This window comes from Porites lutea, chromosome 5 (genome assembly GCF_958299795.1).
Source record: "Porites lutea chromosome 5, jaPorLute2.1, whole genome shotgun sequence".
Taxonomy (NCBI): domain Eukaryota; kingdom Metazoa; phylum Cnidaria; class Anthozoa; order Scleractinia; family Poritidae; genus Porites; species Porites lutea.
This window is the reverse complement of record NC_133205.1, coordinates 29061445-29087321: the sequence shown is the minus strand read 5'-3', so window position 1 is coordinate 29087321 and position 25877 is coordinate 29061445. Positions and strand designations below refer to the sequence as shown.

Here is a 25877-nt window from a genome sequence, read left to right as displayed (position 1 = left end):
GTTTAAGTGATTTTGAACTATATTCTCGTTGGGTGCCCCTGAAGAGACCTTTATGAGGCAACTCCTTCAAGTATTTAAAATCCTCTATATCCTTTTAATATCGGATCGAGAAACTTACTAATATGTATCAGGGGCACCCAACGGCAATTTTCGGGAAAATATCTGTTCGGAAGACGATTTGAGAACTAGAATTTTCGGAACATTTGTTGTAAAATTTGTTGCTTGCCTGCCTCTCCTAGGATTTTCGAACATCTACAAAATGGTATAATTACCCATTTTAATCGAATATTTACCCTAAAAAAGGCCACCTAGAATTTTCGGGAGCCTTTTCTTGGGTGAAATTTTCGAAAAGGTAAGTTTCATGAAGTTTTGATCCCTATAATTTTCGGATCACTAGACTTTCAGCTAGGAAATCCGAACAGATGAAAAGTTTTTAGGGGATAGAAATATGCCTATATCTACCGTTTAAATACTAAAATACGTTCAACAATGCTATGTTAAGTGGTTTTGAACTATATCCTCGTTGGGTGCCCCTGATGTATTTTATAGTGTGTAAACGTCCCGTGAAGAAGTAAGTATTTAGTTCTGAGGCAAGAGACAGTCATTATTATAAATGCCATATCATCACAGCTAAGTTTATAGCCTTTGGTGGATGTGTAAAGTGCCTGTACTGCTTTATAACGTTAATATATGCAAGCCTGATATCCTGATATTTCTGTACATATGCTTTTTTTTTCTACAATCCAGCTGGTAATTGAACTTCCCACTTTGATTTAGTGTGGTGCGAATATGTCATAAAATGAAAATAATGTCGGGAATAGATTCACGCCGACAACAGAACTCACGCTTGGTAATTTGACATCACTTTAATTGCACGTTTCGCAGCCTTCCTTACAACACTCCCTGTTTTTTACTCTGAGCTATCTCGATTACAATCTGTGAAATTCTACATATCGTAGAATCAATGCGCGATTGTTTAGGCGATCACGCCATCAGTTCATGAAAAGATATAAGATTAAAAAGGTAAACAAATGTCACACTATGCGACTTCCGGTCGCGACAATAATTATTGCCGCACGATCACGTCCAGTCATATCATAGTGCGATTCCCGACGTTTTTTGTTTTCAAATAATAGAATTCGGTGTAATATTGTGTCAAAAACCAGATTAAACAATAATACATAAACAATGACAATGCTAAGGAGAAAGCAAAGGGAAGAAAAAGTCTACAGCATGGGGTATACTCAGGTGGTCACCCATCCAAGTACTAACCCCGCACAAGGGTTAACTTTAGTAATCGGACCAGAACCGGTACTTTCCCTTTATTACTTTAATGCAAGCCTTTTATCCTCATGTATCTTGATTTTTTTTTTCTTTGAAGACATTTCCGATATTTGGTCTTCTCTCAATACAAAGGGACTGGTCGTTTATTACCTGTGAGGGTGGGCCGACCATTTTGCTGGGGGGTCATTTTCAAAATCGTGATTGTTTTTGGTGGGTCACTTTCAGAAAAGGAAGCGTTTCCTGGGGGTCTTTTAAGAACTCTTATGAAAGGGGTATAAAGAAATATTAAATATTTTCTTTTAAGAGTAGGATGTAGGTAATGTTACTTTTTCGTATGTAGCAAAAAAATTAAGAAAGCAGATTTTGTATTATGTGGAGTTTTCATATAATGCTTGGTGTAGATAATGCGAGTGGCGGCTCTAAGCCAGATCGTTGTGTTTCTACACTATTTTTTAGTAAACACATCAAAGCAGCAGTTTGTATTAAGTGGAGTTTTGATAGAATTACAGTATGTTGTGAGATTTAATGCTTGGTGCAGATTGCGAGTGGTGGCTCTAGGCCAGATCTTTGAGTTTCTGCCCCGTTTTTAGCAACTACTGTAAATTAAAACAGCAGATTTTACAATGTTAAGTAGGGCTTTCACAAAAGTCTGTGAGATTGTAATGCTTGGTGCAGATTGCGAGTGGTGGCTCTAAGCCAGATATTAAATAAAAAAATAAATACATAATAAAGTTAAAAAAGAAATAAAAACCTAAGAAATAAGAGCCTAAATTATGTACATTTACAGCGATTATTAAAAATCGTACTTCCATAATAATAAAAGGATCTCCTGGCTGTTTCCGTTCTTATTGCAGGCAGATGTAATAAATTGCTCTGTCGGGTTGAGCGTGTACAGATGTACTTATTAAAAACAAAATAGTTATTAAAATACTTCAACAGACACTGGTTCAGCTGCGCTAGACACACCCTGAAATTCTACAAATTGGGTGCGGTTTGCAGCTAGTTTCTAAACCACTCATGTTCACCATCCAACACTCCAAGACCCCGCAGTTTGTTCAGCAGCACTTCATGGTTGACGGTATCGAATGCTTTACGTAAGCCTATAAAAACCGCACCAGTCAGCCGACCTTGATCGATGTTTCTTCCGATTGTATCCGCGAAACACATAGCGGCCCACTCCGTGGAGTGGCACTTCCGGAAGCCGCATTGATACGGGCTAAGAACTTTGTGGCACTGGAGATAAGCGTATAATTGGTGGTGTACAGCTCTTTCTAGCACCTTAGAAACTGCAGGCAAAATAGAGATAGGACGATAGCTGTCCATATCATCAAATTTGCCTTTTTAGACTACACTGCAGGTTCTTATATAGAGGGGTGCTCTTTACAAAGAATTGTATGCTAGGGGGCAGCTGCACTGGCATACACTTTTTCGTAAATTGGCAACTTTGAGGCTCCATATTTCTGTGAATTTGAAACAGATTCGTATTAAACTTTGCAGGTCTATTTAATTCGGTATGATAAATCGAGCGTTGAAGGTGTTTTTTACTTCAGTGACATATATAAAGAGTTCTATTAGGCTGTGATTTGACAAAATAACTTACATATAAGAAATATCAGTCAGAATGATTGTGCATAGAGCCTTTAAATTGTTGTCTATCTATTGTCATTAATGTTTTGGGCAAGTTCATTGGAATATCCTGGCAAAATCATAGGACACACAATCTCAAATTTAGTTCGTAATATTCAAAGTTTATTGTTAACTATAAAATTGATAAGAGGCGTCACAATCCTCAGCACAAAATCTTTGGGTGAAGTATAGTGGAAAAGTTTCACTGTGATATCTTAAAACCTTGCAGATTTTTGCCCGTGAGAATACATTAGTAGTAGTTTCCTGAAATCTTACTAGACTGTCTCCTTAGTTTAGCTCAAATCATTTTGGTTTCAAAGAAAAGCATCTGCCAGTGCATAGAGGAAGAAATTAAGCAAAAGCCTGATATGTCATTGTGCTTTTGTTTTGTTGGTTGTAGGTACAATTGGTTCAGTTTGCACAAGCTTGCATTCCTCTCACCCTGTTCACCCGAAGTACGAGATTCAGATTAACTCTCAAATAATGGCAGAGGCAAGACCACCCGATAAGACATCCATTGATGTGAGTGGAAAGCTGTTGGAAGCTGTGATGGCAGACGACTTCGATGAGGTAAAGAACTTGCTGGAGAGAGGAGCAAGCCCCAACTTTGTAACTTCTAATCTAATCGATGGTACGGCCACCCCATTCCATTCTGCCGTACGGCGTAATAAAGTCAACATTGTTCGGTGCATGGTCGAATATGGTGCAGATGTGAATCTCGTAGACGAAGACGGTGACTCGCCTTTATTCTCGGCAGTATATAAATCTACAGATCCAGAAATCCGTAATTGTCTGTTGGAAAATGGGGCCAGTGCCAACCATGTCAACAATGCAGGGAACACGGCACTCTTGCACATGCTTGAGGGGTATGTTTTGGAGGGCCTGGAGTTTGACCTAGAGGCGGTATTCCTACTTCTTGATATGTGTAGCAATTTGGAGCAGCAATCCTCCAGTGGGCGTTCTCTAATACATTTTGTATCAGCTATCCATCTCTTTGACGAGAGATCTAACTCACCAAACCACACATGCCTGCATTTTCTGACAAAATTAATAGACAGAGGAGTGTCAGTCGACAAGAAGGACACGACTGGTGCAACCGTTCTTCATGCCCTAGCCTCAGTCGCTTGTATTGAAGGCATGCAGTTTGTTTCAGACAGCACAACTATGGTTGATGCTACGGCCAGGGACATCAAGGGACAGACAGCTCTTCATAAATTGTGTGGCAAGCCATACAGTGTCGACTTTGTCAATTGTCTGAATTGGCTACTCTTACATGGGTGCGATATTAACGAAGCTGATTGCTATGGCAGAACTGCACTCCACTATGCTACTAGTTCTCAGTTCACGAATGTGAGCACAGTGCAGGCACTTATCAACAAAGGTGCAAATGTAAAGGCCGTGGACAAGGCCGGCTTAAACCCATTACACATGTGTGTTTTGCCAACCGTGCTCGTACCAGTTATGGAGGAAGAGGATGAATACCCAGAAAAAGCTGGTGTTTGCGATGTCATTCAGCTACTTGCTTCTGCTGGATTGGACGTTAACAGTACAGACAATGCTGACTTCACGCCCCTTCATTTTGCATTGAGAGAGAAAGATGTCGCTGTAATAACAAAGTTACTGGAGCTTGGAGCAGATGCAACCTTGAAAACACGCACAGGTGAGACAGCTCTACATCGTTCTACAATAGATTATGAAACATTCGAAGCATTCATGAGATTTGACAAACACGACTATCTTAACGTAAATATCCAGGACAAATTTGACTCAACTCCTCTGCACTGGGCCATTTGGTACCATGAAGTGCTTGTTGTGAGGAAACTCTTGGAATTTGGTGCTTCATTATCCATCAAAGACAACATGGGAAACACTCCTTGTGATATAGCTCGATTACTTGAGGATACCATTATTTGTGAAGAACTAGGCATACTTGACGAGATATCTTATCTCAGGGACGTTACAGGAGTAAAAGAAGAGGGAATCATGGATTCTCAGGGCGTAACATATCTTTCGGAAACTGATACAGCTTTGCATTGTGCTGACCTGTTTTCTCCCTATGCCCAGTCTGGCTCCTTGCAAGAATCATGTGAAACAGATGCTACAGAAAGTCATGATACCATTGAAAGATTTACACATTCTAGTGCAGACGGTGGCCTTGCAGTTCGTGACGACGAACACAGCCCTGCAGATGTTTCTTCCCACGTGCCTGTCCATGAGAATCAAGATACAGCTTCAGAAAACTCGCCTTCCTGGGAAACCTGCAGTTCTGATGATTCAGTTGTTTTTGTTGTTCAAAGAGAGTGTAGTGGGAAGAAGGACATGTATCCTTACTGTCCAATTTTGCGCGAAATAGATCATCAAGGAAGAAGTGTCATGTTCATGGAATGGACAGAACACTTAGTAGAGCACAAAGGCCCTCTCAATCGTTACACGAAAAGATTTGTTTTAGACTGCAGAGACATGGGATTGTGTCCTGACAACAATGAAAACACTGACATTGCAGCTGTGATACATGCCACTATAACAAATGCTGCTTCTAAGGTGGCCCAGCTGAATCCTCTGCTCAGATGTGATGTAAGTTTATCCGGTAGTTGGGCTGAAGGTACAAAAATTGGATTTCCAAATGAGTTTGACTATAAATGGACTTTGATCAATTTCAGTGACAGTTTTATCCCAGAAGAAACAGAAGCACATCCTTTGGGATACACAAGATTGCGACTGCGGAAGAGTGAAGCTTTTGATCACAATTTGACGCGCTACTTGGACACTGATGGTTTCCTGGATAGTAGGAATTTGATTCGTGACCTCTATACAGCGATCAACGATGCTATTTTTAGTGGAGGTACTATTGCCTCAGAAAGCCTTTACCTCAGAAAACATCTGAAAGTTGACAAGGGTTCCATCAGCAAGTTGGCCTTCCGCTGGGTTGGAACACTGTTTAAAGACTTGCTAATCGAAGTAGACATTGTACCTACCATCAAACCATCTTTGTGGACACCTAAATGTATTGAAGTGAATCATTCTGGCCTCATAACGTCCCCAAAAGAAAGGAAAACTAGCATAGTTCTCAAAACACCAAATCCACGCTTGGTAAAGAACTGGAATGGACATTTTCGCATATCGGTGTCTGAATATGAAGCCCAGATTTTGCAAAATATACCCCTTCCTGTTCTGCGAGCATACATCTTGCTAAAGTCGCTAAAGGACACCTTGTACATGCCACAAATATACGACCACGATCAGATAGATGGCCTGATGGAGGCAACTATATCTTCATACATGTTGAAGACGTGTTTTCTGCACGAGCTCAAGGCGGCCAAGGATGCTTGTGACCCTACGCTGGAGCTGGCTAGAGACAGCAAGTCAGATGAAGTCAGCATAACATGGGCGAAGAGGATCATCGAGCGTATGGAATTATCCATCGAAAGAAGTGAGTTGAAGAGCTTCTTTGTGTCTGGAGTGAACTTACTTGTCAACCATAGCATGACAGTTGTCAATGATCAATACATACTGGAAGCTGAATGTCAGTGTCTGCGTCATCTGCTAAATGTAGCTACACTGCATCAGTTCAGTGACTAAACCCAGTTGTGGTTCAGTTTGAAGTTTGATTGAGTTAATGGTCCACCTGTTCAATTATCCGGCTCATTACGGTTACATTTCCTTTTATACATGTATTTTTTTATAGTGTGAACATTATTCACCCCTCTACTGCTCAGGCAGTTATTGAGAAGTACTCTGGAAGGACAATCAAATCATCAACGGCCACAACAATCTTCTATCTATTTTAGGTTACAAATAGTATTTTATACAAATAATGATATTATACATATCATTTGTTGCCCCGCAAATAGCTACACAGCTTAAATAGGCGGGGCAAGATAAAAGCGCTGACACATTACATAAAAGAAATTTGATAAACTTGCATTGCCATAGCTCCTAAAAAAATACTGAAAAAAACGAAAAGAGAGGCTGCAGTTACATTGTATACTAATTACCGTAATTTACAAGTACGAGTTCATGTGCGTTTCGTTAAATTATAGGTAATTAAAAATCAAACAGCCGCCCACTTTTTCCAGGTTTTAGGGCTCTCTCTCTATTCCGCAGGCTTATATACTCTTATGGCCTTGAATGAACCTTCTCGAAAGGCGCTCTTCCGGAGAGCTCAGATGTGTGTGACGTGTCACGGCTCTTCAAAGTGTTGTACAAGCCATATTAGAGACTTTACGATCCGACAACGGCGACGGGAACGGCAACGTGAGAAGTCTGGGTCGAGCCGAGCTGTGTCGTGTTGGCGTTCCCGCGAACATTGAGATTACGAACTTTACGAGCGAGAACGTTGACGACGGCCATTGATGTTTATCGTGTTTAAGTCAACGAAAGTCTTTTTAAAACCATGCCAAAGTTCCGTGACACCATTCTCCTGGCTCATGCTTCTCGCTTGTTGCGAACCTGTTTGGGCCCGTCGAGGGAAAGAGACATGATAGTGGGATATTAACTAGATCTGGAGTGTTAAACCAATTGCAAAGATTTTCAGTGGACACAAATGGGAACCCCCTATGTATTTATGGAGATCCAGCATATCCCCTTCGCCTACATCTGCAAGGGCCTTTTCGAGGAGGTGGACTAACTCCCATACAGTCTGCATGGAGTGAATCTATGAGTGAAGTCAGAGTTTCTGTTGAATGGATTTTTGCTGACATAATTGATTATTTTAAATTTCTGGACTTCCAAAAAATCGTGAAAATAAGTTTAAGTGCTGTTGGCAAAATGTATGTGACATGTGCCCTTCTTCACAATGCTCGTGTTTGTTGTTACGGGTCCACCACATCAGGCTACTTTGATGTTTCTCCCCCAGAAATTGGGGATCATTTTCACCAAGTCTGCCAAACAGGTTTTACAAAAGCTAAATAACACTTTTCCCTTAGAAAAATGAACTGCTTTTGAATTAAAAAAAATTATACAGTTGAGAAAGGCTAACATATTGGAATTAAAGTGAAATAAATGCCACCAAAACAAACCATTTAATGGGAACAAAGGGTGAGTATGTCTACAGAGAGTAATGCAATTCGATAGTTGAATAAGCCCTATTGCCTTGATAAAGGGTCAACCCCAGTTCCTCCAGCCCTAACCACCTCAAAATCTACAGGCGTTTGGTACTGGCATAACATCAATTTGGTGACTTTCAAAGGTTAGCAATATTAAGCAACATTCCTTTACAGTGATATATGTAAACCAATAATTATGTTTATAAATCTTTCACTTTAACATCCTTAAGAGCGGATGACTGTAAATATCGACCAAAAGTGGGAAATATAAAATTTTTCAAAAAATCTCAAAAAAATTCTGTAGACTACTCTAGGTATTCTAGTAATGAAAATATAACTTTTAGTTCCATTGGACAAATATTTTGGCGATACGGCGATGTCAAATTCGCGCGATTTACGGCCTCCGCCAGACTGCTTTTTCGGGCCTCTAGACCGGGCTACGAAAAGACCACGATTTCAATCGAATTCAAATATCATTCAACCCAAAAAGCTTCTTATCGTATTAAATGGATTTTAATACACATATTTCGGGGTCATGTTCTTGAATTAATTGCAACTGGAATATTTTATTGATTTTTAAATATTTACAAAATTTTAGGGATTTTACGCGCGCAAAAAATTGTCAAATTTCAAAAGCCCAAAATCACACCCGGTACATGATTTCAAACATAAAAAGACATTCCACATTAAAAACCAATCTCTAAGCTTTCAAAACATAGTTTCAAAACTCTGGGCAACACATGAAATGAATTTTTGGGAACGAAAAATTCACGGAGCACTTGAGCGTAATTTGACCTTCCTGACGTGACAGTTCAGAGGTTCGGCGCGACACAAATCGATCCTCCAACAAATGTTTCAGCCAAAATACGTTGAATTTAGGCAATCTCAAGTCCCACAGTGACACACAAAACCTTCATATACATTAGGTGGGAAGTTTCATGCCACTTTGTCAGCCATAAAGAACTCTTACTCTGGCCTTCTTCTTATCAGGGAACAGTGAAGTTTTCAAAATTTACACCAAATATCTATCCTGTCTAGTATATAATGAGGTCTACAATTTGTTTGTTTGTACCCTGTGTCCTTGTTTGACTTCATTTTCACAATGAAACTGAGACATGCAAACTACGACGAATTTCTCGCTCGCTCGACATTTCACGAGTCACAGCGTCAACAATGCCTTCTCCTACGGCTTTCTCCCCGAAAAGACTGATATACTTGTTTCCCAAAATCATGTTGCAGCAGCGACAATAATCATGTTTCGCTGCTTGCATTTTGTCGCGTTGTTACCGTCCTATGACGCGGTGTATAAACTTCCCGCTCAAGAACGGCTAATGTTCGATCGAAAAACCATTGCTCATAGTTTAAAAGACGTTTATTCATTTTTGATGTGTTTCAAGTGAACGAATAAAAGGCTATGCAAAACAAACAAACAAAAAAGAACTGAAATAGACACATGGCACATACACAAAAAAATACAAAAAAAACCCTTTGGCCTTTTAAATCTCCCTCCAAAATGAGATAGCTGGTTCCCCGATAACTTCCGGTCGGCCTTCTTTTGTTATACAAATGACCAATCAGAAAAATTCTTAAATTCCATTTTCCCAGAGTCTCTCCTGGCGACTTTCCGCTGACCAAAGAGCCCGAGGACTCTGGGTACGAGATTGGATGATAGTCAACCCAGGATTACCGCTGACCGACCTTCGAACTGGCTAAACGTAACATGATGAGAGTGAGTATTTACAAATATTTGGATGGGCTTATGTTAGCAGACTTCACATCCAAGAGCGCATTAGCCAATTTATTTGCAATGGTTTAAAAACGTTTAAGAAATTACTTGTTAGAGTTATCCTATCGCAACAACAATAAAATATCATTGAAAGTGTTCCACCTCCGATTTTAATGGTCTTTTCTTTACTTTATCACCATTACTGCAAGACTAAATGCAAGCATGCGTAACTCAAATAAATCCTTGGGCGCGCACATGACTCACAAAGAGAGGGCAACAAGGCTTAACTTACCAGGTAGGAAAAGAAAAAAACTGAAAAAAAAAAAACCAAGCGATTCAACACAAGAAAACTAATATGCAATCTAAAAACGCGTGGTAACCCCTACTTTTTATGTTATAAAAATGAACGTGTTAAGCCTATTCAACACAATCTTTTGTTGTGTGCAAAAGTTATTTAGTTTAAAAATCGCATGAAGGGTAGTTGGTATGGTACCATCTGTATTTTACACTAAAGCTTTTTGGGGATATTATTTGTTTTTTGTAGAAGAAGAAAAAGAATTTTTGGGAATTATGCCAAGAAATTCGTCTCTTTTTTTCAATCTTGTAGCTTTATTAACTCTAAAAACTGCACGGTTACCCCCAATTTTCTTTTCAGATTCCAATAACCCCTGTTAAGATCTTCTTTTCCCAATTGTGGTAAGTCGCGCAAGATACCTTCGTATTAGTAGACACCGTTCTTAAATGTTAGTCATTATAGCTGTAATGATTCTTGTCCCTTCGCCAGCGTCCCTGTTTGGTTACCACTAGAGTTGGAATGTATTTAAATTCCTTGATGAAGCAAGTACAGGAGTGCTCTAGTTTTGTTAATCTTAACCAACAGAACACCATTTTTGAACTTGTAATTGCACCTGTTCCACAACAGCACTTTCATCAGTCTCGGCTGCCAAATTTATTGGCTCATCATACAGCCTTAAAGGAATTTCCTGCTTAGCTTGGAGGTTTACTTGCACGACTTGACTGCCGTTTGAAAATGTTTATGGTAAGAGCAACCGTTTACTTTTACACATTCAGGGTAGAGTGGTATCCAAGTTGTCGCTGTTATCATCATCATCACCATCATCTAAGGTGGCAAGTGTAAAATCAGCGAAGTCATTATCACCTGCAGCATTCTTGCTTAAAACAATAGTACGCAGTTAAGGAAACCTGCTGCAGTTGCAGATCACAGTGCCACAGTCTAAAAAATGGCATTTCTGGATACTTATTACTGTCACTATAATCACTTCGTGGACGTTAAGACGCAGATGCTGACAACAGGTTTTGTAAGCAGTGGCGGATCCAGGGGAGGGGCTCGGGGGGCTTTAGGCCAAACTGAGGCCCACAGAGCTCCCCGCCCTCCCCCCCCCCCCCCTAAAAAAAAAAAAAATTCAAGAGCGGGAGCGGGTGCCCCTCGTAACTTAGGTTCTGGATGAGTGGGCCCCCTACTTACCTGAAAGTCTAGATCCGCCACTGGTTAGAACTGGATCTTGCTACGGATAACAGCATTTTTCTTCATCAATCTGTAAGAGGAATGCAAATTCTGCAGGGTACTCATTTGAAATAATGCACAACATTCAATGACCCCTAGTTGGTACTGTTGAAAAAAAAATCCTATCGTTGTTCAGAAGACTGATCCTGACATAGGTGTTATTCTCATTGAAGTTCATTTAACTTGATTCCAAGAAAATTGCGGCAGGTAGATAACTACATACTTGAAAACTGTAGTCTGGAAATGGTAAATCCTTTGCATATGTACCAAACATCTTGCCAGAGGAGGTGACACTTCTTTCAACCAAACCAGCGCATTGCAAAAACAAGACTACCGCTTATAAGCAACCATTAAGTTTTTTATAACCATTTTACAACAACAACTACAACAAAAGAAAATAAATTATTACGACAGCAATAAAAACGAGGCATATTTCAAACATATTCTACTAGGTGAAGAAAGACCTTTCAGCTCAACAAGTTATAAAAAACTGCCGCCACTTACATGAAAGACAAACAACTTCCTCTTACACGACATACGGCTGGAGACTTTTATAACAGTTACAAGTTTTGGCGATGCTGATCACTTTTAGGGCTTAAAGGATTATAGACCGAGTTGTTCGAAGCCAGGTTAGAGATAATACCAGGTCAAATGCAAACAAAGCATCTAAATTGCTCGGTAACTGACCCTCGATTAGCGATAATCGTTTTTCGAGCAACACGGCTCAGTTGGTGGCAAGTCTTCCTATTTGCTGATCACTGAGTAAGAGTAAAGAGAAATTGGTACTCAAAGACAAAACCGGCTTAATTAAAATTTCAAAGTTGTACTCGAACTCGATCTGGTACTCGCATATAATCATTGTAATTGTTAAACAGAGCAACACTTAAGACACAAAATCATCAGACAAGCCTATGTTCCAAACGCAAAAAGTGCAGAATTTTTTGAATATGCACACACCTTTTTCTTCGATAGGTTTTAGCGGGCATTCATCAGGAAAGCGATTGACTTCCTCAATTGTTCATTCTGTTCCTCAAGAGTCATGATTCTGATGTTGTTCGCCATAACCTGTCGTTCCATGTCTTGCGCTACTTCCGCCTCAGATGGGCCTTCGCCATTGAACATAACTCCTTTATCAGACTGGGATTGAGTCGACTGTTTGGCATCGATGGAGGGAAACTCTACCACCAGTTGTAGCTTTTCTTCACTATGCTTCAAGTGTTGTTCAAGTTCACTTGTCTTTACTTCAAATTCCTCCACCTCTTGCAATAGTTTTTCCTTCTCGTCTCTTAAATCTTCCAGAAGACTCTGTCGGAATGAGAAGCAGGCAGTCAAATTTAGTCAACTCTCATTTTAACAGAAAAAAACTTAACAGATCAATGTTGGACGAGATTGAAATGGAATCCTGCTGGTTCAACTCTGCTGGTGAATAAGAACCCCTGTGAATCTCACTTATAAGTAGAAATCGTTTTAAACACGTACCATCCACAAATTTTTGAACTGATATGAACATTTCTCATTCAAGAGAAAAGCTGTTAAAATGCAATTTACAAAACGCCTTTCCAAAACAGGAAGTGAATGCGTGGGACACCTAATAAATCTGTTAGGTGTCTTCAAATCTGCTAGCACAATTGCATGGATAGACTGAAGGACCACATTCAAGGAAAGGGAGGCAGCCGGATGGGGATTCTTATACTCCTACTGCCTGTACCAAGAGTCACATGGTACAGTAACACGGTATAGTGACAACTCCCTTCTATAGCTATTGTAATTACTATTGCTGTGTAGTATGCAAAATTTAGGAGTCGCATTTTTTTTTCTTTAGCACAACACTAGAGTTTGTGAAGTGGAAGAAGGAGAATAAGGCACCCATGAACAATTAAGAGGCACGAGAGAAGGGTCAGTTCTCTTTGCGACGGAAGAAATCCCTTTCCCCGTATTACTGTCACTAAGCTCTAGCAGGACATAAACACAATTTTATTGTCCATTACTTCTTGTCCCTGTGTTTTCAACTGTGACATAGTCAAGCTCCAATATCAACATATAAATTCTCCAAACTGATCTCCATACATTTCCCTAAAGTAATAGTGGTGAGAATTTGCTTACAGATCAGAGCAATTTCCCTTTGGTTATCAATTCATTAATGCTCATAACCTTTCCTCTCCACTGTGTATAAGTACTGTAATGAGAAAATTGATGTTGGTCACTCTAAGGACTTACAAGGTTACCTCAGATGACAGAGAGCTGGTCTGTGGACTGGGAGTTTGCAAGTTTGATCCTTGGGCTCGGAATAACACTCATGATGTTAAAATAACTGAGTAAGAAGGTACTACCTTTGCCCTGCATATGACTTAATTGACCTTCAGGTGGCTAGGATGATCACAAAGAGATGGTGAGAAATGGCACTAAATTTATAAGGATGTTCTTTGTTATTAACTGTTATAATGAATCTAAGATGAAACAGTTGTGCACCTGTTTTGAGTCAAGTTCTTTAGAAAGCTTTTCCTTCTCTGTTTGCAAGTCTTCCACCACTCCATGAAGTTCATCTTTCTCACCTTCTGCATCCATCACCCTTTCCCTTAACTGCTCACATTCAGTATCAAGCTCATCAACTCTTTTAAGGAGTGCATCATGCTTACTTTGCAATGTCTACAACAGAACAGTGTGAAACCAAAGCAATTACTCTGGTCAATGAAAACAGATGCAACCAATCCCATAAACCAATTTAAACTTAAAACTAAGGCACAAAAAGCTGTATTGTGCTCCAGGTCATTCATCTCTCTACCCCTCCCCCCACATCAAGATTATCATGACTGGTTTATCTTCTCTATGACTTTTTTACATTCTACTTTATAAAATAATACTGACCACATCAATGTTTTCTGGTTTTGTGAGAAAATTATTTATTAAACACAAGATCACTATCAAATGCAGGGAAAGAGCATTGAGGCTGACATTTTGTGCAAGTTCCAATTACTCCAGTGTCAAAGCGACGAGTTAATGCCCAACTCCGGGGGAGAGTTGAAAAAACTGACCCCCACTCCGCGGACTACCCACTGACCCCACTCCGCGGACTACTCTACGGACTACTCCGCGGACTACTCTACGGACTACTCCGCGGACTACCATGCGGACTACCCTAACTAATCAACCAAATTTACTTTCACGGAGAAAAGAGTTAGAAGAAGCGTACCTGCCTACAAGATCACACTTGATAAACAGCCGCCATCTTGATTTTCGCCATTTTACTCGACCCAGCTCTCCTTTAGCCTCGCCCCAGTCTTCATCGGCCACAAGTCAGAGCACGCCGTTCAGCCAATCGATGACCACTATTGGCGCTGGTAACAGTTTTTGTTATATTCAGCTTAAAAATGTTTTTAAGAACTTACTTATAGCCGTGCTTGGAAGTCACCATATTTTTGGATTCACCTGGCCCACAAGGCCCTTGGAGACGTATTCTCCTACGTACGGCACGTAGTCGTTATTTGGATCGTCACGCGAGGTTTGGAGAGAAGCGTTGCGTGACGATCCAAGAACGGAAGCTGCAATGGACGTAGCAATGAAGAAGAAGGGCTGGGTCGAGTAAAATGGCGAAAATCAAGATGGCGGCTGTTTATCAAGTGTGATCTTGTAGGCAGGTACGCTTCTTCTAACTCTTTTCTCCGTGAAAGTAAATTTGGTTGATTAGTTAGGGTAGTCCGCATGGTAGTCCGCGGAGTAGTCCGTAGAGTAGTCCGCGGAGTAGTCCGTAGAGTAGTCCGCGGAGTGGGGTCAGTGGGTAGTCCGCGGAGTGGGGGTCAGTTTTTTCAACTCTCCCCAAATCCGGCGACTTGTACTTGTTTGCGACGATAAGACATTTTACCACCTGCGTTCATGAAAGTGAAAATGGTCATATTTTCATAATGTTAGGTGTCGAAATTTGAGAACAGAAACGCAAGACAGCCCGATATACCTTTGAAAACGTCCACAAGTCTCTGCAGCCCTTTTCGACAAGCCAGTTACTGATAAAATTGTCGACATTCCCAATAAATTCATGCTGTGGACTGGCATGTATCATCGTTTGACTCTTTTGCTTTCGCTGTGAGCAGCACCAAAGGAACTTTGTTGTGAAAGACCGTGGAATGCTGTATGGAATGATTCCACCCCCCCCCCTCCCCACCTCACCTCTCCTTGGGCCGAGTAAAGAAATTAATTAAAACTTCCCTTCCCCAGAGATTATGTTGTGAGCAAATGCCCAGCAGTTGTCCTTAATGTATGTTATTTTCCATTTAAGACGTTTCGGCCATAAGTCGATTTGCTTACACTGATTCACCTGCTTAACTTCTTAAGTCAAATTGCCAATGCATCTTGAGTCGATTCTCTAACATAAATAGAGAACACAAATAGGTACTGACTTGCAAGAAGTTCATTTAAAGTCTGCAAAAACGGATGAAAAACAGCTTACATCAAACACCAAAACGAATCCTGCGATAATCTCCAGTTCAATTAAAGCATGAGCTTTACTTAACTATTTTTTGGTTTAAAGTAAATTAAGTACTGAACGTTCAATTTTATTCCAAGCAATTTTTCTTATAACTCATCCAGTGTACAATCGAGACATCTTTTCAAACTTTTATTTCAGTAAATTGAGATACGGCCGCGCGCGTACCGAGGTCAAACGAAAAAACGCGGGGAGAGCGGGAAGGGAAGGAGGTAGAGAGAAAAAAATCTGCCTTCTTCCTCCCCCCCCCCCCCCTTCCCCTTTCCCCTCATTTTCTCGTTTGACCTCAGCTCAGCTTTCGTGGGGCCGTATTTCTTACTACAAAAGCCACAAACAAACAACACAAAAAACGCTTTCTACGCAGGCTTATGTGTTCATTATACCGGAGGTAAGTTAGACAAATCGGGATTGCAATTAGGGCGGCAAAGAATATCGTTACTTGTCTTGGGGACTTCACAAAGGGGTTCGTTGCATCAGGTTTCCACTCTTTTGTTATATACCACTGCTCTTCTCAGATATAACTCTTGCCATTGGCTGATTAGAGATCACGTGGCCTTAAAGGAGCTACGTCACGGTTTCTGCGTTTTGAAAACTTTATTCGTTTGTTGTACTGTATCTAATTCCTGGATCTAATCCATGGTTATACCCTTCACAGCCAACCATCCTTAATCTGAAATAGTTTACCAATACATCTATGCTTTTTTTTAAATTTTACTTGACTAATGTTTCGAGGTTTCCCTCAATTTGAAGATGATGTTCAAAGTGGCAAAATGTTGACTGAAAATATCGTCGGGAGGGGAGGGGATGCGTATGACCCAAGACTGAATTTCAAATTTGGTCGTTTCGAGGTCTGAGAAGTGGGCCATGTCCTTGTCGGCATTTAAACCATCTTCGTGTCATTTGTCACCATTTCTGCTGTCCTATATCGCTCCCATGGGCCTCATCTATTCACGATCAGATCGGAGACATCGGCATTATGCGGCAACTTGGTTTTAATTATCCAGTTTGAAGTTCCTTGCAAACGTCTCAGCTACGAGAAGTGGAAAAACTAGGCTTGCATCGGCATAAACCTGGAAAAGCAAAATCAAAATTTGAGTCAGCAGACGAATATCAGTGGCAAGAACGACTTCGTACTTGCAAAAAAGAACCACGCCTGATGCTAACAAAACTCTGTGACTGGTAAAGCGCCGCACGGGTATTGCAAAGTTCAAGTGCTCGAATCCCGTACAACCTAATTTTTTACGCTTTCTTTCCACAATTTTAAAAGTTGCGTCTGCAAGGCACAACTGCGATGATCTTCTTCTATACGCCTAATGACTCTCAAACGGAAAGCCACCCGTATGGCGGTAGGACGCTCTGTTGAGATACTGTGCGACCCGCGCCGATTTGTCTCAATTTTTTATGTGCGTTATTGACCAAGCTTGTTCGGTCATGAGGGCTGGATATTGGCCAGTATTCAGCCACCTTGACCGAACAAGCTTGGTCAGTAAAGGATTTATTACACGGACGAAACGAACACTTTTTCTTGTGGAACCAACGCGGGAAATCCCGCGTGGGCAAGATGAGCCCATTCAGCCCACTTGGTTAGCCAATCAGAACGTAGGATCCCCTTCATCCTACCCGCTTGCTGATACAGCTATATAATACTGAGCTATTATTATTTGGCTCATTTTTACAATGGGCCATTTTGAGGCTGAGAATGAATGACAGTGGGTTAGTCTTTTGTCAAAATGCACGATGGTTTTAAGGAATCAATCGCTTCTTTTACTACCTCCTACGAAGTTGCACAGGGAACTGGGTAAAAATTAGTCCTATAATGCAATTCGACACAACAGCAATCCAGTCTTGAGGAGAACTTCAAAGGGGGTTTGTATCGACAATCATTCTACATTATGTTAAAAACCCACAAAAATGAAAGGTAAGTAGTCAAACGTTTCTCTGTTGGATCACGCTTGTGTCAAATTCCATACAGCAGTCTCCGTCCCTTGTTCTATGTGATAGAACAGGAGGAAGGGGACCTCGCATAAGACCTATCAGTGCCATTCGTGCTCCTCCCCCTTAGCCAGATCTTTCCTTAGTAATAATCAATGGCTCTGTTGTGTGTATACTCCACCTTAACAGGGGTCGCAGTCATTTTAATCTTGCCCCATGATACTGCCTCGTCAGGCCTAGCTCCTGAGTCACTTCCATCAAACTCCTGCCCAGTGTTTACAAACACCGAAAAATCGGCACCATTACGCTGAGAGGACAAACAAAAAAAAACAGCATTCACCTCAACAACAGCCTTGTTACTCAGTAGCAGCCTGAGGAAACAGCCGACATTTGACGATGACACCGACAATTTCCCCGCGAAACGACGTCTCAGTGAGGAACGAGCGAAGAAATTCCATACAATTTTCCGCCAATCAGAAGCACTACCAAGATCTGGGTTGTAACGCGTCATCATTATGCGCTCATTTCTCCGGGGCAGACGTCATTACGCGGGGAAACCAGTGGTGACCTCGGGAAGTGTCGGCTGTTTTCTCAGGCATGTTATTTAAGGCATTTACCTTTTGGGGAAAATAACGGTCGGGAAAAAAGTAACATTTGTGTATTTCACGGAAAATCTTTTGGTTGTCTCCAAAGCGGCGTGCAACAACAGTCTGTAGAGACTCTTAGTAAGCATGGTTCGAGAGCTGGTTTAGGCATTTTCGGGTCATTTAATAGGTCAAAATTGGAAAGGGAGAAGTACACTTAAGGACTTTTCAATCTTTTGCGGACACTTTTCCTGGAATGTTTTGTACCATTTGAGTTTTCAACAAAAAATTTTGTTTTCAAACTGTTTGGGGAAACTTTTCCCTGGAATGTTTTGTACCATTTGAGTTTTAATTTTTTTCTGCATGACAAAATCAATAGTAACTGTTCAACTGTGGTAAAGATGAACAGGACACACACCATTAGGTTAGCATTGCATATATGATGCTTTATGAGTCCTCCTCCAAGAATTATCATGCCCGTGTTTTTTGCAAATACCGATATGTTATTTATTCTTTTAACATCTGTAAAAGAAATAGAATAAAATGGTTATCAGCTTAATTTTAGCCGTTTATATATCACCTAGTTTTATTATCTAGAAGAAAAACCTATTTAAATAGCACTGAATTTGTGCAAGAGCATTGGTTTCTTTGATAATTTCCCTTTTTGAATGAAGGGGGTGAAGATAGAATGAATTGTCATCTGGCTAAAACAAATATGGACTGTATATTTCATGGTCATGCAGGCAAATAAGGATTTTATGTGATTATCAAAGAAATACGTTTTCTGTGGATTTCTAATTCAGCTCCTTCAAGTAGTGATGGCAGAAGTGTTATTTTCAGTAAGTCTTGTGAAGTTAAAACGAGTAATCTTCATCTGGAGAGTATCACATTCACTAGAGAAATTAAAGAGAAACGTTGATATGTCACAAAAATAGAGAAATGATGTTGTTATTCACTTTCTGAGAACCACATAGAGTTGTACATAAATAATCCATTTACCTTCTACAATATCAATTACTAAACCAGGATTTTTGTAGGAATGAAAATATAATGTATCTCCTAGCGCTCCATCAGTGATGGCAGGGCTGAATACTGGAATGTTATTCTGTTGAATAATAACATGATCAAATATTAATACTCCAGACGATAACTGAGCTTTGAACGGTCTAGGGGTCAAAAGGTTAACAGAACAATGCTCTGGCAGAGTCAAGTCAAGTCAAGTCAACTTTAGTTACGCAGGGTATAGTAGCCCTGTCAGCCATTGGCTGGTATCAAAAGGGGCCCCTGTGTAAATTATGACCACACAATAAAATTTTAAAGACTAAAAACTAAGTTAAAACTATGTACAATGATTTTTTTGAAAAAGTGATTTTATCTTCATAAAAAATCACAATTTGTTTAAGATAAAGACAAATAAGAGAGTTATCGAAGTTACCTAAGTATTATATTAATAAGAAAAAACTAATGGCTAAAATCTAAGAAAATTCTTAAAAATGGAAAGTGACGTAGCTTCTTTTATTGATGTGGGTAAATTATTAAAAAGAAGCGCACCTGAAAATCTAAATGTGTTTTTTCCTAAGCTTTCCTAGCATCAACTTAGGGTTCAGTAGATGAATGTTGTTCCTTTGTCTTGTCTTATAAGTGTAAATAGTGCAATTTTTTAATAAAGTATGGTCAAGGGCTAAGGGGCCTCGCTTTGCGGTCCTTTGTGGGTGCCTTTTTATCTTGAAATAGAGTCCAAGGCACCCAGCAACTGAATCTTTCCGAACAAGTTGGAAATGTCTAAAATGGAATTTTGGGAATAAAATTTATTCCCAAAATTCTTTTTGCAACCAAATTTAATGTGAAAAATACATTTAATGTGAAAAATCTACTTCCAAAAAACGTAGGGAAGTTAACAGAAAAAATGCCAATATCTTAGATGAATTGAACAGTTATCCAGAAATTTTTAGCCTTTCTTGAGCTATAGAAATTTCTAAGCAATATTTTTTCTTCGAACAGATATTTAACACAAACAGTTATTGGGTACCCCTAATAGAGTGGAGACACAATAACCAAACTGCAAGGGGGACTACAATAGCTTAATTAAGGTTTGAATAAATTGTGAGCACTTACAACAATATATTAGTGACAACTGGCCGGATAGACCAGCCTAGTTGCAAAAAGAATCGCACCATGAATCAGGAATACCTTAAAATTCCGAAAATAACCCCCTCCATGTATAAGCCCCTCCAAATATAAGCCCTCCAAACGGGTAACCCAAAAAATCCTCCGTTAAATCGCCCCTCCAAATATAAGCCCCCCCGCCGGCTTGTACTTGGAAAATTACCCTCAAATACAAAGTAAAACAAAGCAAAAACGGTAAATTTACTTTCAACTATAAGGCTAGCCCAATCAATTTAGAAACACAAATTTCCCTCCGTAAATAAGCCCCTCAAAAAGGGCCTTTGAAAAATATAAGCCCCAGGCTTAATTTTGGAATTTTACAGTATGTAGACAGATAAGTCTATTGCTTAATATGGTATGCACAGTACACATGACAATGATGGGTTTTTTTGCAAGAAGTCTCAAAAAAGCCTACTTCATTCTCAAATTGATGGGTGTGGCTAGCCAAAAGCTCTGACTTTGGTAATTAAAGTGCCCTAAGTTTGAGGCTGAGGGGAATAAGTCCTAAAAAATAGTTTTATATAAAAAAACAAGGAATATTAAAAATGCAAAGACACCATGGCATTTCCATGGCTCTAACTTCCTGAGTGAGGAATGACTTTGAATAAAATAGTGCATCTTTCACTAGCCTGCTGACAAAAGGCTTTTATTCCTAGACCATGCTATGGCAAGATCATTTGCCACTTGAACTTATAAATCTGTTAACCAAAACCTATGGTGTTACTATTCAAGGGAAACCCATTTAACAGAACTTTTGCACAGTACTATTTATTTTGTAGGATTTTTCAAAAAGAAATTTGAACTTCCTTGTGAGTGTTTTTGTTGGCTACTATTATCAAGGAAAGGGATAAGATTGGGTTAAATCAACTCAATTGAACCCAATTCATCTGATGAAAAAAAAAATAGCAGAAGGGAATGTGCAGAACCTGTCATCTTGGCAGGGTTTAGTTGAAGCTAAAAACAATTACTCAAACACAAACACATATTTACTCAAACACACAATTTGAAAGAAATTTTTTTTTACAGAAGCAGCCAGAAGATTGTTACTCACTTTATAGGCCCAGTAACAGACAGAGTCTGGGTGATTTATTTCTTTTCCTAACCGTGCAATCACCTTGGATGGAGTCCATTTTACTCCCTAGAATTGCAAGATACCGTCAGTGATGAAGCTTGAAATAACTCTTCTGATTAGTTGCAAAAAATGTTGGTAAGTTTTGTAGAATTTTCTGGAGGTCACTTCATGCCACAAAAAGGTCTTTTGTGCAGTGAGTTATGCAATTACTCCAGTCTAGAGTTTATTTTGCTCCGTATTTCTACAGTGTTAGAGTCATAACCATATTAGAAAATTCAGAGGCTTTGTCTGATGTCTTAAATGCACAATAATCTTAATTAGCCTTTAAGCTAGTTATTTTGTCCAGTTTATGCAGTTTTCAATCAGGATGAGATGGTCAAAGCCATTTTGCAAAATCCCACCATCACATAACATAAGACACCCTTAAATTCTGAAAAACAACAACTGAGTACAGTGGAACCCTGTTAATATGGACATGAAAGGGACATGCCGTAGTGTGCGTTTTAAGTGGGCTGTCAGAAAAAATGCCATGGACAAATGTTTTATTGATATACACGTAAAGACTAGAGCAGACATTTTATTGACAATGTTGACTGTAACTCTAACAAGTTCATCCTAAAGAAAACTCATGATCATTTATTTTATCACAGTCTCGGACTGAAATTAACTTTTAAAACCTTCCAATAATAATATTGTTGTTGAAAGACGACAGTGGAATTTTTGATGGGTTTAGTTTGTGACTCAGCCAGGTTGACTGAGTATCAGACAGAACCTTTGAAAGGCCATCCACCTTTTTGGTTAGGTTTTCACTGCTAAGACATTCAGTCATAGAGAGTACTTGGGTATGCAGTATCTGTAATGTGGGTTGATGATATATGCGAATTTACGACTTGGGACAAAGAAAAGTGTCTGTTGTCCACATTAACCGCGTTAATTTTACAGAAAATTTATATAAAGTTATGAGTGTTTGGTCGGGACAAATGAAACTGTCTGTTATATATGAGTGTCCGTATTAAGTGAGTGTCCATAGAGCGGGGTTCCACTGTACAGTTTTAATGTATTTGCACCCGCAATCCTAATCACCAGGTTGTTATTACCCATGTATTACATGTATGTAGCTAGCATTCATGTGGACTTCCACTAACAATGAATGGAATGCACAGAATGTAATTTGATCACGTGCGTTTGGACCATCTGACACTGATAATGGATTATTCCAGAAAAAATCCACACCCCCATGACGGAAGGCATGCTGGAAAATCTCACAGGATTGGGGGGGGGGGGGGGGGGGGGTAACTGCTCTGGAAATTCAGACGTGAGAGGGGCTCTGAACCTAAAAATACATCCTCGGGGGGTATCTTTCGATTTCATCGATGTTTCAATCGCTTCAATCAATAAGTTTTCAAAAAATTGCTTTGCCTTTTCAAATTTTATTATTATTTCAAACTACAGACCTCTTACCACATTTATTTTAAGTTTCCATCCATAGGCTTGCCCTAATTACTTTCATAGAAGCGAGGTGTGATAACTTGAAGATATCAAGAAAAATCGCATAATTCATAAAAAAAGAGCTCAGTTCAAGTAAAGCAAACAATGATTTTACCTTGAATTATAAATTTGCCAAGGTTAATGCAATTTCAGGGTGATTTACCACTTAACAGGCCTTACAAGTACATTTTGTAAGGGTGGTTGTTCGTGATTGTTTGGCGGCCATTTTGAAAGGCAAGTGTTGTGACAAGCGGTACAGCGGGTCATGTAACATCGCGCTAAGTGTCCTTTTTCGTTCTTTCTCAGTCCAAAGAAGAGAACCATTTATTCCAGAACATAGTTAGTTTTGAGCTTTATTGTAGTACATATTGCTGTATATTTTGCCTGTTCTAGAAAAAAAGAGAAGTTCACTCAAATATGAGCTTATTTGCAAAATGGAATCTTAACGTTCACAACAAACACAGAATTCACTGAAAATTGAGACTAATTTAATAAAAAGATCATCTAAGTGCCTAAAAGGATTCTTTCACATTGAGTCTAAAGTAAAATCACGGTGTCTAACAATTTTATGGAAATCCAGATGGGTGCGAGGGTCTTTGAACTTGGAAATCCTGAGTGGAGGGGGGCTCGAGCAGTTTTGGAAATCCAGGTGGATGGGGGGGGGGGTGTCAAAAAACCGTGCCTTCCGTCGTGGGGGTGTGGATTTTTTTCTGGAATAACCCAATCTGATCATGCGTGTTTGGACTACCTGTCACGTGAAACTTACGCAAAGTACAGCGATTGAGGAAAAGCGTTTTGACCTTTGATTGTTGTCGCCTGCACTCCATAACCTTTGGTTATTACTAGTATACTAAGCGATTTCAAGAGCAGAAAAATTTAGCAAAAGTAATGTGTAGTTCCAGAAAATATACAGACCCCCACCATGGAGGGAATCTCACTTAGGACCCTCCCACCCCCCTGGATTTTCCATTTTTGCAGGGAACTGATGGCCCCCCCACCCCTCCGGAATTTCGGTAAGTTCGGTAAGAAGCAATGTTCGAACTCAGGTCGAAAATGAAATGATATTTACCCCTGGAAAGTTATTTTATTGTCCAACCCCCCTCCCCTCTGGAATTTCCTGGGCGTCTGACCCCCCCATCCCCCTGGAATTTCCAATTCCCTCCGTGGTGGAGGTCTGGATATTTTCTGGAACCACACAATTTACAATACCTGGGTATTCTGCTCCTCCAGTAGTTTGTCCCAAATTGGCAAGATCCATTCTTCAAACTTGCAGTAATTGTTGTTTGGTACAATTAAGTTGCCAATTCTGTTGATTCCTTTCTTGCGCAGTTCAGCACCACGCAATGAAAAATCACCTAAATATGAGGGGGCCATGCATTTCATAAGGTCTTCTTCAATACCTCCAGCTGTTGTAGCAATACAGTCTACCTGAAAGATGCATGCACTCCATCACCACAAATATATGAAAAATGCAACTGGGAGACGAAGGATCTTGATCTTCAAAACAAGAAATATTATTATTACCAAGACCCTTCTTTTTTAACATGGTATTTAGTTCAACCGTTGATTTTTTCTTTTTCATTTGCTGTTCAGTTGAAGGAACAAGGGAGCTATATGTCACTTTATTACGAACTCACATAGATAAAATACCTTATATATATAGCCAAGGATCTAGTAAATTCACCTATAAAATAGCTGTACTGTATAAATGTGGATTACACCAAAACCTTTCTTACCTACCATATTATTCTTTAGCAGGTATTTTATGGTCTCTCTAACACCACTTGATATCATGTTAGAAGTGAAGCCTAAAAATATCGTACAATTATCCATCGGTCGTTCATCAGGATTGATATGGTTAGTGGTAGCATCGTCAGTTGTAGGAACAGGTTCAAGCTTCTTTTGGATCTAAACAGTAAAATGAACACGTATTTCAGTGGGAGCCAGTAAATATGGATATCAAAGGGACATCCAATTGTACTTATTGTCCAGGTATTCATTATAGGTGGGCTGTCAAAATAGATGTCATTGGCACAAGTTCCTTTGATATTAAGACTTAAACACAGACACCTTATAAGCCGCCGCAGAATGATGTTGTTACACAAGAAAAAGGCCACCCTCCCCTCAAAAATCTTTAAAGCCACCCCCACCCCACCCCATAAATAATGAATGCTCCCTCAGACTGTTCAGTACACAATGCCAATATTTTTACCCATACAGGTATTACTTAGGGTTGTGAGTAAGGCGCTATCTGTACATACTGACATGCTGTGTTGAATGAAGCGTCCGATGTCATCATCTTTAGTGCAATGAAAAACACCGTAAAACTTAGTTAGCAGTCTGTTTCCTTAAGGGTGCAAAGAAAGCCTGAGCCATGCCCAGATTGGTCTTCTTAGCGGGTATGATTCTTAATTTCCGACGAGCATTCTTAGGAGTCCCGCATTCACACTGGTTTCTATGAGCATTGTCGGCAGAATGAACAATTTTAAGAGCATGATCATTTATCCCTGCTTTCATCCCAGATACAAAATCACGACGTGACTGGGTCTTTAGAAATAAAATAATAATATTACTCTGACTGATCGTTATGTACAATGCTCTTACCATCTTGTTTATTTCCTCCACTGCTTTTCCAAAGTTGGTGGCCTGAAACCCCGTACTTTTGTATGAGTCAAGCAAAGCATGATAGTCTACCCCGTCGCTAAAGTCATACCCCCTTATTTCCAGAGAATCTACGGCGACTGGTTCACTAGAAGCAAGAACTGCGTCCTTAACCAACTGAGGGAGTTCAGACATTTCCAGAAAATTATACCTCTCACTATCACAATTTACTCTAGAATACCTCTCACATGGTCCACGGTTCCGTCGTTTTGGTTGACTATATGGCATTCAGCCATGAAGACCTAGGTAATTCGGGCAAACAGATTTTAACTAGGAAGACTGGGAACTAAC

General features: G+C 39.8%; 2 protein-coding genes across 3 annotated transcripts in view; one reads left to right on the top strand and one right to left on the bottom strand.

Moving 5' to 3' along the window:
* The window catches only part of LOC140939184 (uncharacterized), a 14406-nt gene extending 7518 nt beyond the window's left edge, over positions 1-6888 (top strand). Inside the window, exons 1-2 of one of the 2 annotated variants that reach the window (XM_073388754.1) lie at positions 2317-2378; positions 3311-6888. In XM_073388754.1, the coding sequence (XP_073244855.1) occupies positions 3394-6489 (3096 nt within the window). In that variant the 5' untranslated portion in view covers positions 2317-2378; positions 3311-3393 and the 3' untranslated portion in view covers positions 6490-6888. Of the gene's footprint in view, positions 1-2316; positions 2379-3310 lie in introns of those variants that run through there. The other variant, XM_073388753.1, reaches the window with a different exon arrangement.
* Positions 6889-15959: 9071 nt separating this feature from the next.
* On the bottom strand, positions 15960-25832 carry LOC140937298 (deoxyhypusine synthase-like). Its single transcript, XM_073386844.1, has 8 exons — positions 25530-25832; positions 24666-24833; positions 24135-24353; positions 21417-21503; positions 19199-19304; positions 18618-18721; positions 17797-17922; positions 15960-16753 (listed from the first exon to the last, which is right to left on the bottom strand). The coding sequence occupies exons 1-8, from the start codon at positions 25812-25814 to the stop codon at positions 16676-16678; spliced, it is 1173 nt and encodes a 390-aa protein (XP_073242945.1). The 5' UTR covers positions 25815-25832; the 3' UTR covers positions 15960-16675.
* Between the last annotated feature and the right edge of the window lie 45 nt (positions 25833-25877).

Excerpts from the sequence above, each read along its gene's own strand:
- LOC140937298 (XM_073386844.1), bottom strand. The coding sequence starts at position 25,814 with ATGCCATATAGTCAACCAAAACGACGGAACCGTGGACCATGTGAGAGG. Across the intron at positions 24,354-24,665 it reads ACCTGCTAAAGAATAATATG|GTAGACTGTATTGCTACAAC; the intron begins GTAGGTAAGAAA and ends TGCATCTTTCAG. Across the intron at positions 18,722-19,198 it reads AGTAATTGATATTGTAGAAG|ATGTTAAAAGAATAAATAAC; the intron begins GTAAATGGATTA and ends TTTCTTTTACAG.